The 17365-nt window shown below is 37.3% G+C and overlaps 1 protein-coding gene across 1 annotated transcript in view; it reads right to left on the bottom strand.

Annotated features, from left to right (window-relative positions):
• ANO4 (anoctamin 4) overlaps nt 1-17365 on the bottom strand; it is a 102168-nt gene that overhangs the window by 60422 nt on the left and 24381 nt on the right. The window contains exons 5-7 of the mRNA XM_041409747.1: nt 5843-5943; nt 5485-5586; nt 2685-2729 (exon numbers count right to left, since the gene is read on the bottom strand). Coding sequence (XP_041265681.1) covers nt 2685-2729; nt 5485-5586; nt 5843-5943 — 248 coding nt within the window. The remainder of the gene's footprint in view (nt 1-2684; nt 2730-5484; nt 5587-5842; nt 5944-17365) is intronic.

Below are 17365 nucleotides of genomic sequence, written 5' to 3'. Positions count from 1 at the left end.
TGTTAATTAAACTCGTTAGAATTCTCTAAGCTATTAACACCCCTGCCCATCTGCAATCCTTGCCCATTCATGCTGCAAGTCAATGTGCACATTTGAGATATTGCCTGCTGCAGGTTTATCGCACCACACAAGCACAGCACAAAGGGACCGAGTGCTTTCCCCACTTAACAGCAATGCTTTATTCATGCTGGCTTCTCACTGAGTGTACCCAGAATATGAGTGCTTTGCCATTCCCAAGACTCAGATTACTTGGCATGCTCAGTCATCCTGCTGGCGAACGGGTCTGGAAGGTTGCAAAACCTTACTGCAAAGCACAGAACATGCAGTACAGCCTTCTGCAGGGAAAGCAAGCCCCCCTAGTTATCTCCTTGGAAAAGAAAAATGACCAAGTTTTTAAACTCCCTCCAGCTCATTCCAACAGTGCCATCAGTCAGCAGTGCAGGTTTTGTACTCTACAGGATCCTCTCGCAAAAGGAAAAAGATGAAAGAAGGGTGTTGGTGCTAACAAATACAGACACAGAGTGTTAAAAATCTATTTTTTTATAATTTCTTCAAGACTAATCTATGTCTCCCTTTCCACACACTCAGCTGAATAGGGGAACGATGTTTGGAAAGCGGTGTGACCTACACAGGAACAATGGGGTGATGGATAAAGATACATAAAGATACATTTGTGTTTAACTCACACAAAGAATTTCTCATAAAATTTAAAATAAACTGTTTTCTCACCATAAAGTAGGGTAGGGATCGAAATGTTTTTCAAAAGAAAGTTAAGAAAAGAAAAAAATTTTTGAATTGAGACTGATTTTTATGAGTGGGTTTTGCTTTCATAGACCTTTGTGCATATTGTGGCATTAGCTATTTTATTAGTTCAGTTTTTAACCATAATGCAGATGCTATAAGGTGTCTGATATCCCTCCTTTCCTTTAAAGTATGGAAGTTTTGTAATTTGAAGTGTTGAGATCACTAGACCTTTTCAGAGAGAAAATTCAAGTCAGGTTCACAAGTTGCAAGAGACCTGCTCTGGCTTTGCCTTGTGACGAAACTCCTCTCTAAAACAAATTTTGCCCAAATGTCGACATAATGTTTGTATTAACTCAAAAAATGAAGAAAGGCTTTGGGTACTTGTAATCTACACTGAACTATGAGTTGAGGAAATAGATACTTTTATTGAAGCCATATATCTAAGTTTCACATAAGTGAAAATAAAGCTGAATATATTTTATTTTTCCCCTCTGGGGCCATTCAGTTACAGCTTTTCTCCCTCAAGCAGCTATTTATAGACCTGAACATAAAAACTGAATTTAGTGTTCTCATCACTCAGGAACTAAATATCAGAAAAAGATCATACCTCTTCCTATACTGACTTCAAATTGCATCCTGACTCATAAGAAAATTAATGTGAAGCAAAACTTCGTATAACACATATAAATGATGAAACCTTCACCTTCTCCTTCCTATCTAGTGCTTTAGTCAAAGCAAAACCAATTCCAAAGCTAACAGCTGCTATAGTATCTATTGTAAGGTGGGAATGGAAAGTGGGGCAACATCACCAAGTTTTAGAAGATTTGTGTGCATTTATTACTGTGTGCCAAAGAGGGATAAAATGTCTCAAGTCTGCAAAGGGCTCATTTGGTGCTTACTAATATGAAAAGACAAATTCCATAATGTGATATCAGTGCTAGTGCTGTCAAGTTACCAGTACACTGTGACATAACTTAATATCCAAAAAGGTTTTTAATATGCTCATACTGCAGAGTGATCATCCCATGGATGTAAATGTATCAACATTATGTGTAAAATGGTGTGGCTGTTTACTCCAAAATGCAGATATTTCAAATTTAATTTTTCTCTCTTAGAGGTTCTTGGGAATATTTCCACTGACCTCAGTAAATAGAGGCTAGAGCCCTTTGAAAACTGCATCAAGAGTACCATGGCATTAAATGCCACATACAGTGAGAGAGATAATTGAGAAAGATAATTGTAGATATATAAATTATCTGGTTTTTGCCAAGTCTGTATACTTTTTAGGCATTTTGGAGATATTTTCATTTCATTTTCCAAGGTATCAAAAAGAAAATGCAAACTGATGCAGAAAAAGGGTTTCATTGCTTGAAGTCAGACATAACCTGGGCATCAAGCATAACCTTAAAGGTATTTAATAATTGAGTGAAAGCACTTCAAAGATTCTTGGAAAATACACATCTCTCAAACTTGGTTTATTGGCTTCCTATCTACGATCTTTCTAAACATCCCCATGGAGGAAGCAATAAATAAATAATGCCATCAGTATTACAGGTAAGCAAGGTTCATGGACATGAAAAAACCCCTGTAACTGTGGTACTCTAACCCCAAGAAACTCTCTAATGAGCTACATGGAAAGAAGGAGATACAGCACTTGCACTAACATACTGCTATTTCTTTGAAGACTTCATCAGCTGAAAAATATTTTCTTATTCCAAAAAAGGCAAAACTGATAAAATTAATTGCTTCTTTCACAATGCAGATGCCTTAAAAATGCAACTTCTGTTCGGTTTTTTTCTTGCAGATGTCCTAGTGTGTAACTACTCCCTTTATCATTTCTACAAACACAACTGATTAACTTTTCCTTCCAGCTTGACTTTAACCATTATTTTTGTTATTGGGTCCAAATGAGTATAAACTAGCATGAGAACTGTACTCACCTATTCATGAACTTGTATCGGCGATGCAGGTAATAGATTTTTCTCCTGGAAGAACAGCAAAAATGAAGCCAGTCGAGAAGAAAACCCATCGTCAGTTACAGTTTGAACTAGCAAGGAAGGAAAGGAGATTGAAGACAGAAGCCTGTAAGAGGTGGAGGAAGAGACTAAAAGAGAGATTAACAGAACCGTCACCGGAAGCCACACAGACACTGGTGGCATTTGAATTGCCAGAAGGTTATAATTTTCCCCTTGTCTCCTCCTTTTCTGCTATTTGTCATGTGTGGAAGATGGGGATCTGAAGACATTTCTATTTCAGAGTTCATAAACTCTCCCAGGAATTCCATAGGACTGACACAAGTATGGATAAATTATGTGACGTCTACTAGTGAGTTGTTAAAGCTGCATTTGGTGAAACACAAGGGGGAATCACTTAGAAAAGCCAGGAAAGCTGTACCTTACGCTGCAATATGCTGTAACACATGCAGTACCAAGCGGGGTCTGTGATTCCTGTTGGGATAACATCCCTTGAAACAGAATATAGGCCACACAAGCAAATGCACAAGTGCTCAGCATCCCACCAAGTGTGCAGCCACTCCCTCTGCCCCTCATTCAGGCTGGTTTCTGTTCTCAGTGCAATAAGCTGTGTGTGAGAGCAAACAATGCACAAGTGAGCGGACAAGGGGACATGAGCAGACACATGCTGAACCCGCTCCCAGCCTGCCTCCTGACCAGTCCTGCGGTGCAGAGCAACCCCTAACCACCATGTGTAGATCCAGGACTGGGAGTCCACGTCCTGGGCCACTCCCCTGCTGGCTGCTCTGGTTCTTCTCATAGACGCCTATCATACCACAGCTGTCAGGATCTGACACACTGCCTTCAGCACAGAGATCGCATCTTCACGAGAGTTAAGAAAATCTGAGGGCTCTTGAGTGTGGATTTGGGACTCATACTCCTTTCTGGAAAATTTAGGTGCCTGACCAAACTCTGATTTCCTCCTCCAGAGGCTGGCTTTGTCATCCACTGAGGGTGAGTGCTGAATTGAGGTGGTTTCTGTGTATTCTGAGAGGTTCCATTGTGTAATGAAGAACTGTACCACTTCTGGAAAATGAAAGTTACACCACACATGTTCTAAATACTGTAGTAGATGTAGTATAGGAATGCTGTTAGTGCCTTGGAAGAAAATCCTCTAAAATAAGACAACACTAATGCATTATAAATGATTTAAAATTTGGTTAGCATTCCAGATTAGTTTTCAGAACTTTTGAACATTGTTGTTATTAGAGTCCATATCGTGCTGGTGAAGTAAAATTTTTAAAACTATTTCATGTTGACCAGCCTTCTTTGGATAGTGTTATTTATCTTGCTCTACTCAATATGCTCAATATCTTACTCTGCTTGACCTTTCTCAGCAGAGAACAGTCAAAGCTAAGTGTTTCTGAAGATGCCATCCACTTCTTGGTTTTGCTTCCAATATTCAGAGGTATCCACCACTTTTTCCCTCCTGCTTTGAAACAACAAGGATTTCATTCAGTGATGCATGGATCTTGCACAATTCCAGCCTGAATAACCAGGAGAATTAAGCAATCAGCAGCTCTTAAAACAAGGGCTTAGACAAAGGCGTCTGGGATCACACCATCTAGACTTGTGGACACTGTAAAATTTTTTTGAAATGGCAATCTGTACTGTTGCTTTTAAGCAAAAAAATTAAAGAGCCTGCCCAGCAGTCACTAGTGAATTATCATGATTTCCTCTTAACAATGCTGTAGTAATTCTCACTCCATGGATGTGGAAAGAATGAAGCCATGATCCTGAAGCAGGTCAAGAAAACCTCAGTATTTTCAAAGCTTTCTATATAATCTGTATTACACCTACTTTGCTGTCTGCTGAGTGATCAGGAAAGAACAAGCTGCTCCATGACTAAATTCAGAATTCCTGGTGTATTTCTAAATCATGAGACCTCACTCTACTGCCAGAGTGGGGCCATCTCACGGAATGGCACAGAAGTCAAATAAGGCACACTTTTGGCCTAATCCATTGTTTCTATGGCTGAAACACTTCAAAAAGAGAATATTACTATCCTGCAATGACGTGCGATTGCTTTTAGAATTTTCTCTTTAATAATAAAATCATAAGGAAGAACAGTTGAGGATTTGCTGTGAAAATGAAAATAAAATAAATACAAAATAAGCCTGCAATTTTGTCCTCCATACATATCCATTTTTCCTTATGAGCTCTCTGCTGCTACAGGGTGTCTCATACCAGAGGCATTTTTCATATTTACATAAGAAAAAACAAAAGGAATCCTACAAAGGCACCAGCTCACTAGTTGCATATTCTGGGTCTGATTCTTTTCTTATTCAGGAGTAATTCCATTAAAATCAATGGAGCTTTATATTGCAAACCCTGCTAACTGAAAGAAGAGTCAAGGCCTCTCAGTTCATAGGTTGTGGTCAGTTCCAGTGGAAGTCTTTATGCTACTTTAAAAGTTCTGATAAGCAGCAGAGTAAAAGCAATATTTTACATAGCAAATTTCATAGCCCAGCGTGCAAATAATAGTTAATAAATTATAAAAATAACCTGAATTTCGATGTGGAATTAATCTAGTTATCAGTAGCATTTAATATAAGTTCTCTATTTTCTCCACAGAAAAAGAGCATTCATAGCTTAAATTGTTTTCCTATTAGATGAGATACTTATTTACACTTATTTATGGGATACTAACTGCATACTATACAAGCAATTTACAGGTGCATACCAGATACGTCAAACAGACATGCACTTTCTGTGCTGCCTTACGTACCTGGATCTTCTTGACCTCCCATTGATTTCAATGAAATGTCCATTTAAAAAACAGCAGCGCACAAGTATGCAGGGGGTTCCAGCATTGAAGGGGTTAAAGGGCCTAAGGACAGAATACCCCATGAAAACAGCTGCACTGCTACAGCCCATCATAATCTCAAACCAGTATCGTACCAAAATTGTAGGCTTTAACAAGAAACAGCAATGCATGTGGTATCTAAGCAACTCCATTTATATTTCCTAAAGGTGTGTAGTATCTTATAGAAGAGCTTTTCTACAGGCATTTTGGTGTTATTATCACATTAACTTTACAGTATAGTGTGGCTTTGGAGGTTGAGACAAAATACAGCTACACCTACCTGAAAGGCATTCTTACATTCATTAGTTCAGCATATTTGCCCAGGACCTCCCAAGGGGCATGCAGTTTCACAAAGATGATGTCACTGTTTGTTAGGGATGACTGCAAAAGAGAAACAAAACAGCCACCAGAGCTTACTTTTTCAAGTAAAAAAAAGAAAGAAACCGTAGTCAGTGGTCAATGTGATGTGTCACAATCCCTTTTTCTTCTTGAAATGTTGTATCGGTATTTTGTCAATCCATTTTTTTTCTGCTGCCCTGAAAGCCATGCTGTGACTCCCTTCTGGCCTGCATGTGTGCCTCCTTTACATGGAAAAGAGGACATGGAGGGCAGACAGATGCATCTATGGGTTAGCTGAGTGTACATCTCATGAAGAAAACTTTATGCAGGGTGTGCACATCAGCATGGATGCCACCTTACAGAATGTGTCTGGCAAAGACCAGAGGATGTGCAGCAAAGAGGAGAAGAGCAGGAATTTAGCTCTGTTTGCACTCAGGAGGAGACACAGTGCTCTGCAAGAAAACTACAGCAGGTTTGGCTGAAGCTGATGTGAAAACACAGAGAGCCACATGATAATACTGGAAGATTAAATGTTCAAATTCTAATGAATATTAATTAAATTTTCATGAAGTTACATCCAATACAATTTTAGACAATCAAGTGGATGACATTCCAAGAAATAGGTAAAGGTGTACTTAGTAAAAGATAAGGAAAATATGATGACAGAAAACCAGGCAAGAAAATTGTTAGTTTTTGTGGAAGATTTCCTAGTTTTTTAGATGTTGTCCTATATTCAATGTTTCTCACATAGATACAACTTACTACGAGTTCTTAAATCTAGTATTGCTTACCTGGAAATTTCTGTGACTACATAGGTGGGAGGCTGACATTTATACTTTTTACACTCTCCCTCCACTATCCTGATAGATGCTGAAATTATTGAATTTGCATGTCCATGTCCTTAGAGTGGCTAAAATTCTATTACTACTTTATGACATGATAGGAATGAAAACTCCAACATTTAAGATACAAATATATTATTTTATTTAGCACATCAAAAAGCTCCAAATAAACAAATAAAAAAAACACAACAAAAACAAAGGAAAAAACCCTACCCAATCCAATCACTCTAGAGTTAACATTTTATAAACAACTCCAGTATTGGACCATAATGGACATAAAGAGATATTTGTACTAAAAATATTACTAGGGTGCAAATGTGGATTTACCATATAAAGGAATGAGTGACTTTATGGTGCTAAAAACTGCAGGAAAAAAACGTTCTTCTTTGCTGATGAATTTTTGAAAAATATTTCAATACAAAATGACACAACAGAAACAAAATGCCCCCAAGAGACTTGCTTCCAAGACAATGAATTCACTTGCACTCTTTCCCTGACTTTTATGGATTTTAAATCAGGCTTTAATTATGTTTTTCTTTATAGGTACATTTCACAAATTAGCTTTTATTTTCCCATGAGAATTTAGCAAGGAGACAAAACCAAAACTGAATTCTGCCGCTCTAAAAATCTCCTGCAAACTGCTCTCTCAAAGGTGAGGTTAAGTCAGCTGTGGATTGGCAATTTTGTCCTAAGTAGCTTGGATTAAAAAACAAAACAAAACAGAACAAAATCCACCAGACTTCAAAAGAAATACCTAAGAAGCCCGACATACAGAAAGAAACTCCAGTACTGACACACCAATAAAACTGAGAAATGGGGGAAGTTTATTAAAAACAGCTTCTAAACTTAGTGATGGCTGTTAAACAGGAAGTTTATAGTTATTTTCCAGCATATTGTAGTTTGAGCTTTACTTGATATGGGAGCCAAACATGACTGGAGAAGATGTTGTTTCACAAGTGAACACTATCTAAATTTGGTATCTTATGTGTTACATGTTTTCATGCAGAAACATGGAAAACTTCCGAAGGGTTATCACAATACAGATGTTTAAAGAATATTTTCTTACTCTGTATCTTGTGATGTTAGCACATTAAAATGTTTTCAAAATGACAGTCAGCTTTGCCAACAGAAGATCTAACCAACAGGAAACCTAATTAAATACACTTGACAGGTTCAGTTATATTCAGAAAAAAAAGAAATAATAATGCTAAATTATTAATATAAAAATCCATTTCTCTTGGGTTTGCTCATGTTAAGTGCTCACAAAGGAAAGCACTAGGCAAGGCTGAGAAAAGCAAGGCTGGAAAAAACAAGACTGGAAAGAGAATAATAAATCCAGATGGAGGACAAATTGAATGAGATGTCACATTCACCTAATCTAAGGAGTAAATAGCTAAGCAAAATATCTGGAAAAATGATAGCATGAAGACCATCTTCATTACAAAAATACTTTAGTGAATGGAATCTTCTAAATTGTCTTGGTTAGATTAGTATTTAGACTAAGTATCTTTCATCTTATAAATGTTTCAGCTGAGAATAGAGGAACGTTCTTTTGTTGTAATTGACTTTCAAGGGTTGGCTCCTTAAATGATTGGGAGAAGTAAACTCAATTTCACATTATGGGAACATGCAAACAGAAATCAATGTAACATTACTCCCCCTGGAAACTTAAATAAGACAAGTATTGACATGAGCAATCTGCTATAAAGTGATGTCCAGATAAAGAAGAAAGAAAAACAGGAATTAAGGGGACAGGCCAATGGGATAAAACACTTTAACAAACACAGAAATGGAATAAATGTTTGGAACTGACCTGTAGCACCTATCACAATGCAATAATTTTCAGGCCATCAATATTCTAATAAATTGGTTGTTTTGAACTGATTTATTGAGGAGGAATATCCACTAAAAAACCTGATTTTCTTCTGGTTACTAACAAACATTCTCAGTGGTCTTCACAACAGTGTAAAGCCAGGGTGACAAGAGACTTACCAGAATCAGACAACTGTAGACTCATCTAGGGTGGAAGGGACCCTTAGGGTTCATCTGGGCTAAGCGTCTGGCTAAAGCAGGGCTAACTTAGATCAGCCTGCTTGGACAAGACCTTGTCCCATTGAATACTGAATATCTCTACAGGCAGAGACTTCACAGCCTTTAGGCAACCCACTGACTGAAACTGGCTGGAGCAAAGAATATTTTCTGTAGAAGGATTGCTCTCTTCCATAGAGAAATGTTGGCTTAAAACTACCACTTTCTAGATCTGTTTTCCTTTAAAAACACCCTTATTTATTATAAGAACTCTCTTTAATTGTTATTCTCATTGAGAAGCGGTAGCAAGGTTTACTTAGTTTAATTGACCTGATCTTTAAAATAGGTTTTTATGGTAGAATTCAGGTCACCAGAGTCTGGGTTACACATAGTCAATATATATTTTGGCTTCACTGACAAGCATCATTAGTACCAGATAATTGCTGCCAGTCCTAGAATACAGGCAGTACTATAGGTCCACATATTATAGACTACAGTACATTTTATAGACTTCCCCTTCTGGCAAGGCTATCTTTCTATTTTACCATTAAGTTTGTAAAGACATTGCTATTTCCCAAAGAAATCCAATCAGCTGCAAACACATTTAAAAACAAAGCCATATTTTCTTCTCCAGTGTCACTATGTAAGGAGTGAAAGAGACTAAACCATTGGCCATTTATGTAACTCCAAAAGTGGAAACACCTGCTGTGGTGAGCTACTGACATCAACTAGGTCAAGGAAAGCTTGTAAAAGGTCTTGTTCTTCTAAAGCAGACACAGAGCAGTACCAACTGTTGGTTAAGTTGTGGGTACTAAACTCCCATGTATTCCTGCAAGCATTCTAATGTATTTTCAAGGCAGGATTTAAATATATATGTATTTTCTATTGACCTGACTCTGCCCATTCTGCACTTATCATTGTGACTCTGAATAGAAGCAGAGTTATGCTGACATGGAATGTCTCTTGAAAAGCCCATATTTTGCTGTATTTGCAGGCTGTCTTCCAGGATCAAGGCTAAAGATTAGTATGTTTTGTCAAATATCCTCTTGAACATTCTCCTCCTCCTTGCTAATTTTAGCTCACTATCAATAATATTGTCCAATCATTTCAAGACAAAAGCAGCTGTAGGTACTCACCTTGATATAAGCATTTCTTTGGTCTAAAAATTAAGGAAGTTGAGGAAACCTATTCACAGCATATGACATTGCAGAAGGTTAAAATTACGGTGGTTCCAATTGAATGGTGCCATTGTTTATTTGCCTTGAGGCTAATAGGTAGGTATTCATTCATGTATGCAAAACAATTGGGTGAAAAAAATGTCAGGATTTACCATTAAGGTGTTTCCCCTATCATCATCTAAGAGAAAAATTCTCAAGGCTGAGTCTCTCTTCATCTTTAAAAGCCTTCCTCATGAAAGTAAAATGAGATAAGTAAGATTTTGAAACAATTTTAAGATTGGTTGTTAAGATTTAACAACCAGAATTATTGTCATCTACTTTAGGAAGATCCTACAAGGCAAGTTAAAAAGCCAGAAGAGAAACAGTTTACATTTTGGCAAATGCCTGGTAAGACCATAACGCAGGGAAAAACAGAAAGGAGACAAAATCAACATACTTCTTCCAGTAACAATTCTGTCTGTAATCTAGCTCTGTATGATGTCTGAGTGCAGAGTAGTAAATAGTCACTACTACATTTTCCACTGTTTTTGAGAATTACTTAACAGCACAGATTGATTTGCCATGTGGAGTGAATTAAGTGGAAAAACAAAACCCAGCAAATTTTAGTTGATTAAATGGTTCTTCCTCTGTAAAACCAAAGTAAATATAAATTCACGTGGGCAATTCCATGGAGCTGGAAAAACAGAAAGTATATTCTGCCAATACTTTTCCAGTGCATACATTACCACTGGGCAATTATTTAGATACTGTCAGTATATGTCTGGTTTCAGGGAAAATATTGCACACTCACAAACATTAGCCTCCACATTCATGCTTCTGAGGAACCTAAAGAATAGCAGTGCCAATATCTTTCACACATGTACCTTCAAAAAAAGCATGGGTTTAGTGAAAAAGAGGAAACTATTTTTCACATTTTAATTTGGGTATTAAGAAGCCTTTGACTTGCAAGAAACTGTAGGGTAAAAGCAACAAGGATGAAAATAAGAATAAAAAGATAGCCTTATGTAAAATATAGGAAGCTGTTGATAAAAGCAATTTTGACCTGAGGACACTGACATATGAAATGTAGAATACCTTGATCTAAGGTGACAGAGGCACATGATTATGATTTACAGTGATTTTTATCTGAAATCTCATGACAAAATGTGATGATGAAGTAAAGCTTTTTTTTTTTTTTTCTACTTTGCAAAGTACTTGCAGAGGTTCTGCTCCAGTGGAGTTAGTAATGCAGGCAGGTGGCTGCTTCCTGCCAGCATTCAGGCAATGTGTCATCTAATCCAACTCAGAGCAGGTGTCATTGTTACAGTGCTTAATTTCTGGCAGCATATGACAGGATCTCAATTGTGGAACAGAACAAGGGGAAATGCTTGCAATGTCCTTCTATGTAGACAAAAATATGTGAGTGGGAGGACAGCTTCAAGAACAGGGTAGGTTACTTGAGTAGAAGTAAAATGCAAATACTATCTCACTGCTCAAATTCACTGTGCAATGATGAGCTCACAATCTGCAGTAGAGAATTCCTTTAAGATAAGAAATGACATCAGAAGGAAGTCTTTAATTCCAACAAATGTCACCTAAATCTGCAGAATGGGTCTTACAGGAAGGTAACTTAGATGTAGTAAATCAACCATGGAAACAATATCCTCTGACTTGGACTGCACTTCCGAGAGAAAAGAATTAGAAATATCTGCAGCATGACTATCTTAATGGAAAAGGTTGATGTGACTGGGAGGTAATGATAAAACATTTCTTGATAATTCCATCAGTAAATCTGAATGAATACAGGTTAGACCCATCTGGGTAAGATCTCTGTGACAAAATAGCTAATAATATGGATTTTATCTGACAAATATGCTTTTATTCCTCTGGACTGGAAAATTACTATAAACATGTGAAATCATTATTTGCAGATTTAAAATGCAGATAGCTAAAATCTCTGGGCAGAATAATGCATTTTTACCTACGGAAACAGTATTTGGCATTGTCACTTTAATGAAATGTCAGTTATGGGCTCAAATTTTAGATAAAAAGGTAGTACTTTATACAGTGACTGTTGACACCATCAAATCTTTTTGAGTGTTCTGTGGGCCAAAGAAAGGCCTCTTAAGTACATTATTTTTCTTTTGACATCGCAGGCCATTAAAAATACATCACACAATTGAACTACATTTTATAAGGCAGCTTCCTTTGTGATTTATGCCAAGTGTAAAATATAAAGCAAATATTTTTCTGATATGGATTTATTTCTCATTAATAATTTTTTGAAGTAGAAAATACTTACATTTAATGAATTGTCCATTAAATATTCATGTTTGCTTTTAGAGGCTTATTGGAAAAACATTGCTTTGGTAAAGAAAAAGGCAGTTTATTTTTTTGTCCAACAGTTAATTTCACGAACATGATAATTAATGAAACCCACAAAAAATGCAGGCAGACTTATGATAGATGTTCCATACATATAACTAGAGAAAATTGAATAAGCTGCTTATTGCATCACAGAATAATACAGGCCATCTAGTCAAATCTCCTGCTCTAAGCAGGGACAACTAGAGTGGTTTGTGGGGTCTTGAATATCTCTGTGACTGGAGACCTTGCAACCTCTCTGAGCACCAGAGTGTCTTTAGACAGAAAAATCAGAGCTGAACTTCCATGTGGATGCAGAAGTGTTGGCAGCAGCCCAGGTCTGAGCACCTGCCTTTGCTCCAGCAGTGTGAAACTCTTTGATTGTTCAACTCCTTCTGCAGAGTCTTGTTTCTCAGCTCATACAATCAAGGAAGTCAAGAAATACATACATGACCATCAATCTGGACTCCAAAGTCCTTTCACACTTTCCAGGATGCGCTGAACTGCCCTGCAGCTCTCTGTACACCTTTGTATTTGATGGTGCAACTCGAAATTCTTTCTAAAGGCAGACACACATGAGCTCAACAAGAGCACAGATGCACAGGAGACTACTCTTAGGGTCACTGTCAGTTCAGTTCAGTCCACATGACACAAGCCCCATGTTCTTCAAGCCAGCTACACCTTCTCCACATGAGTAACCACAAGCAGAGTGCTAGCCCATGCTGTAGGGGAAGCAGAGGGGTAATGGATATGCTTGTTAGCACAGCTTGTTGTCCGGGGTGCTGTCCCATGCTGGCATGAGTAGGATAACAACGTGGGCTGGCAACACCTGGGTGGGTTTCTGTACCATTCCTGGCTGTGCAGGACACACGTGTGCCTCTGCTCTGCAGGGAAGTCACAGAAATGCACTCTCACTGCTCCTTCTCAGGCTTATACAGACTCTCATTTTCCAGGAAAGAAATAGCAGCAAAGGAAAACCAAGATCAGTTAAATGAAGGGGAAAGATGCACGAGAAGAGTGTGAATCACTCATATCTCTACCAGTTACAGTTACCCATAAACTCTGCTAGTCTGGATGACTAAAATGCTTGTTCACTCAACTAATATCTCAGTTTTCTGTGCCTTACTTATCTTACTGCAATGATTATTAGAACTGGAAAGAGTTTGAGGAGCCATCTTCTAATAATTCATTTCACATTGTTCTAATCATCGCTGCATAACTTTCCTGCCTTCCTCATTTAAAGGCAGAGACATGAGCAAGACATTTTCCCTTTCTTCTTCTACTTTATACAAACTATTATAGAGTTGTTATATTTCTTTAATAAGATGGACAAAGTGAATTTCTGAGCAACTGCATTCTGAAGTCTTCTGAAGGTACTCAAGAGATCTGATACACTAAAAGGATGAAAACAAAATTTTACAAGGAGAGTTGTCTTGTAAATATGCCAAAGCATGTGGTAGAGCAGCCATCTCTTCAGATATACTATCATTACTACAGGAAAGGAAATTCATTCCAAAGCATGTGGTGGTGAGAATAGGCTTGATTACCAATATTTAGTTCTCAATTTGTATTAAAAAATTGGATGGATTGACCTCCTTTTCAATCCCAAACCATGCAAAGACTGTATAAGACTTCCCACAAAAAATTAAATAAAAAACCCCAAGAGATAAAGGCAAATCCATCTTAATGTGTTGTCTTCAGCAAACCACAGTTTCATGTTGATCATAAAAAGAAATCTCACACTTTAGTGCAGAGTGGAAATTTCTAATAATTTATGGTGTCCATTATTTTTCACCTGTCTGCTTACCTAAGCTCAAAGTAATTTGACCTCGATGTAACTAGATCATCTGATAAGAACCCACACATCAGAAACAGAAGAAAACCCCCACTTTCCTAAGAAAAGCTAGAGTAATTAGAATTTAACTAGACAAGGAGACAAGGTGAAATTTTAATGCATAATGTCTCTAAACTAAGGAGGCAAAATTCTGGATCCTTTGTCCATCTGTGTACAAATCCCTTCATTTGTTAGACATGCTTTAAATGAAGCAAGGTCGAGGTATGACAAGGGTAAATTATGTATTTCCTTCAGAATGTTCTAATTTATTGTGATAAAGCAGTGCCCATACATGGCACAATGAATTGTCAAGGCAGACTCCTAAACATGATCTCTGCTGTTGATCAATTATTGCTGGTCCCAGTGTGCCTACTGACATAAGGTGCTGGATGAAAACACCTCCCGTATGACACGGAAGAGCAGAGCAGCACCAGATGGAGCTCAGTATCTTAATGGTTCAGATTAATGTGATAGAGCACAGAGAGGATTTCCTTTCCTAGTTCAGAGCTCTGACATGCGGATTTAATGAGAGAAGTTGAAGAAAACAAACCAGTCCTCTTTTTCTTGAAAGACAACTTCACTATCACATGAGATAATGTTAGTTTTCATCTGATTGCATATGTTGCAAAGAGGTGGTACTAATCCTAAATTTTTGCAGAAAAATTTTGGGTTTTGAGATGCCTATGATGTGTGAAATGAAGGCCACATACGCTGGCAAAGAATCCCCCTTTCCAAATTCACTTGTACCATGGAAACTGCTGAGATGAAGATTCTTTGCTTAATAGACCATACTGTCATTCTCTAGTGATAAAAAAAAATATTTTTGTCTTTCAGAAGCCCCCAGTTTACAAAAGACAGCTTGTTCAGCTTAGGAAAGTAAAAAATGTCTTTTTTTATCTATTGAGAGATAAATAGTTCTAGGAGTTCTTTGTTTGTTTGTTTTTATTTTTGTTTTTTAGCATTTTGCCCATTTTTTATAAGGGCTGTGCCTCTCAGAGCTGCAGCAGAGAATTCACAGCCCATAAGTGAAACAGGTGTTGCAAAAGAGTTTTTAGCTCTGTGGTACTATTCAGATCCTTTTATTCAGTGCAAAATTTTTGAGCAGAATTGAAATTCTCATCTATTGTACCTCTGGAACATGTATGCTTACAGCAATTTGTTTCATTTTCTTCTCCAGGGAAGTAGAGATACATGACGTGGAAATAAAATCAATATCTCACTTCACTTAATAATCCCAGTTTTTCAAGCTCTTTATAGATGCACTGTGATAGACATTTTCTTCAATTACAGAGATTACCTGACAGGAAAATTATAATTCCACTAGATAATTTTTGAAATAAGTCAATATGGCTCATACATGAATGGCTCTATAGATAATAATCATTTTGTTGAAAGGAATTTTCTTAACAGCATGGCATTTTGGGCCCAATGAATATTATAAAAGATATTTTAAAATTGGAGGGAAATTCCATTAGTGTTACATCACTAGAAAACAGGGAAAATTTTATAAATTGTAGAACACTATCTCAACAAACCACCTCTTAGCGTATTATAATTACACATACACTGCAAGCTGTTGTTCCTGTCAAATATTTAAAGTATAATGTACAGCATGTCAGAGAAATGTAGCGTAGGAATGTGCTTTGCATCATTTGGTGCAAATTTGCAGAGTCACTGTAATTATTTGTGCTGTAGAAACACACATACACCATCATGTATAACCCCTTTTGAATGTCAAGGCAAAGTGGTGAATTGGTTAGGGAAGAAATTATGTTAAAATTGTATGGCACATACCTCTTCTAGTTCTTAGTACTAGGGACTCAGCTGGTGAATTTCTTTTCTAAAATAATGTTATGGTCCTACTGTCCACAATTGCCATATTGATCTTCAAAATTACAAAAGATAACTAATTTCTTCAGCACAATATTTAAGAGTAACTCTCCCTCCCCCTTTCTGTGTCTTACACACACATATCCAGAAATACAACTGACAAGTACTTCTCTCAGTGTTTCTTTCCTCCTCGTATCTGTTTCCTCCTCCAGAATCCCATCTGCATCTTGCTTGCTTATCTCCTGATCAGCCAAAGTCACATTTCTCTGCCCAGGTTCCTCTCACCACCACAGAGGGCAGCCAGTCCTGCCCACCACCCTGGCTGCGTGTCATGTACCATGGACCAGATCTCCCAATATCAGATCCCTGCCAACAGCAGCCTCTGGAGCACAACTAATTACAGAGCTCTATTTTTTAAAACTTCAGTTTGAAAAAGTAACAGGAAGTAATTTCAACTTTTGAACTGGAGGAACCTTGTATAAAATACACATATATTAAATTTCCCAAACTACCAAGGCAACAAGATTGTGGGGATTCTTGCTTTGCCCAGATGGTATTTCAGCACAAAATGGGAGAAAACTGGAATCTTTGAAATCTTTTTTTTTCTGGCAGATTCTAAGTGAAGGGCTCATCTAACAGAGATACCATCTCCCCTTTAAAACATGAAAGGTTAACAGGAAAATATCAAAATACTAATAGGGAAATAGCTCTGGGTAACAACTGAGCAATCATCACCACTGTACATTGTTGGTGGAAAGTGCAGTGGCAGCAACACTGACAAGAAAATAGAAAGTCTAATGTTGGAAATGTCACCAAGTGCCTAAAGTGAAGCTCTTATCTAACATATGAATATTTTTAATGTATAATGAAGAGGAGAGGAAAATGGGGGAGGGGGAAACCATGCTCTGTGCTTAGGTAAATGTGACACTCATGCTACACTCTAGTGTCTGAAAAATACATTCCTGTAGAACAAAAGATAGTGAGGTGGCTGAGAGTTAAATGCAGAAAAGATGAACACAAAAAATATCACTGTATGAATCAAGAAGAGAAGCCAGAAAGAGAAGCCAGAACAGGGTAATCTGCATGAAGATTAAAAAAAAAATCAAATTAATGGCATACAGGACTCAAATTCCCTAGTCTTTTATTTTATATAGCTATTCAACAGGGTGCAAAGTACAGCCTGAGTAAGAAATAGATGGATTAATTAAAGAAAAATCAGAGCAGGATGATTAGAATGATAAAGAGTTTTGGGAAACTTGACCTAGGGGAAAAAAATTGTTCAAAACACAGATGGAATTCAAAACACCAAAGAAAATGCTAAGCAAAGACCACAGTAACATTTTAAAAATAAGTAAGAAATAGTTATGAATAAGAAGGGAATGAATTGCACTCCATTTTCCTTCTCAATC

Source organism: Onychostruthus taczanowskii, unplaced genomic scaffold (genome assembly GCF_017590055.1).
Source record: "Onychostruthus taczanowskii isolate IOZ18803 unplaced genomic scaffold, ASM1759005v1 scaffold31, whole genome shotgun sequence".
Classification (NCBI taxonomy): domain Eukaryota; kingdom Metazoa; phylum Chordata; class Aves; order Passeriformes; family Passeridae; genus Onychostruthus; species Onychostruthus taczanowskii.
The sequence above is the reverse complement of the archived record's forward strand: the minus strand, read 5'-3'. Positions and strand labels throughout refer to the sequence as shown.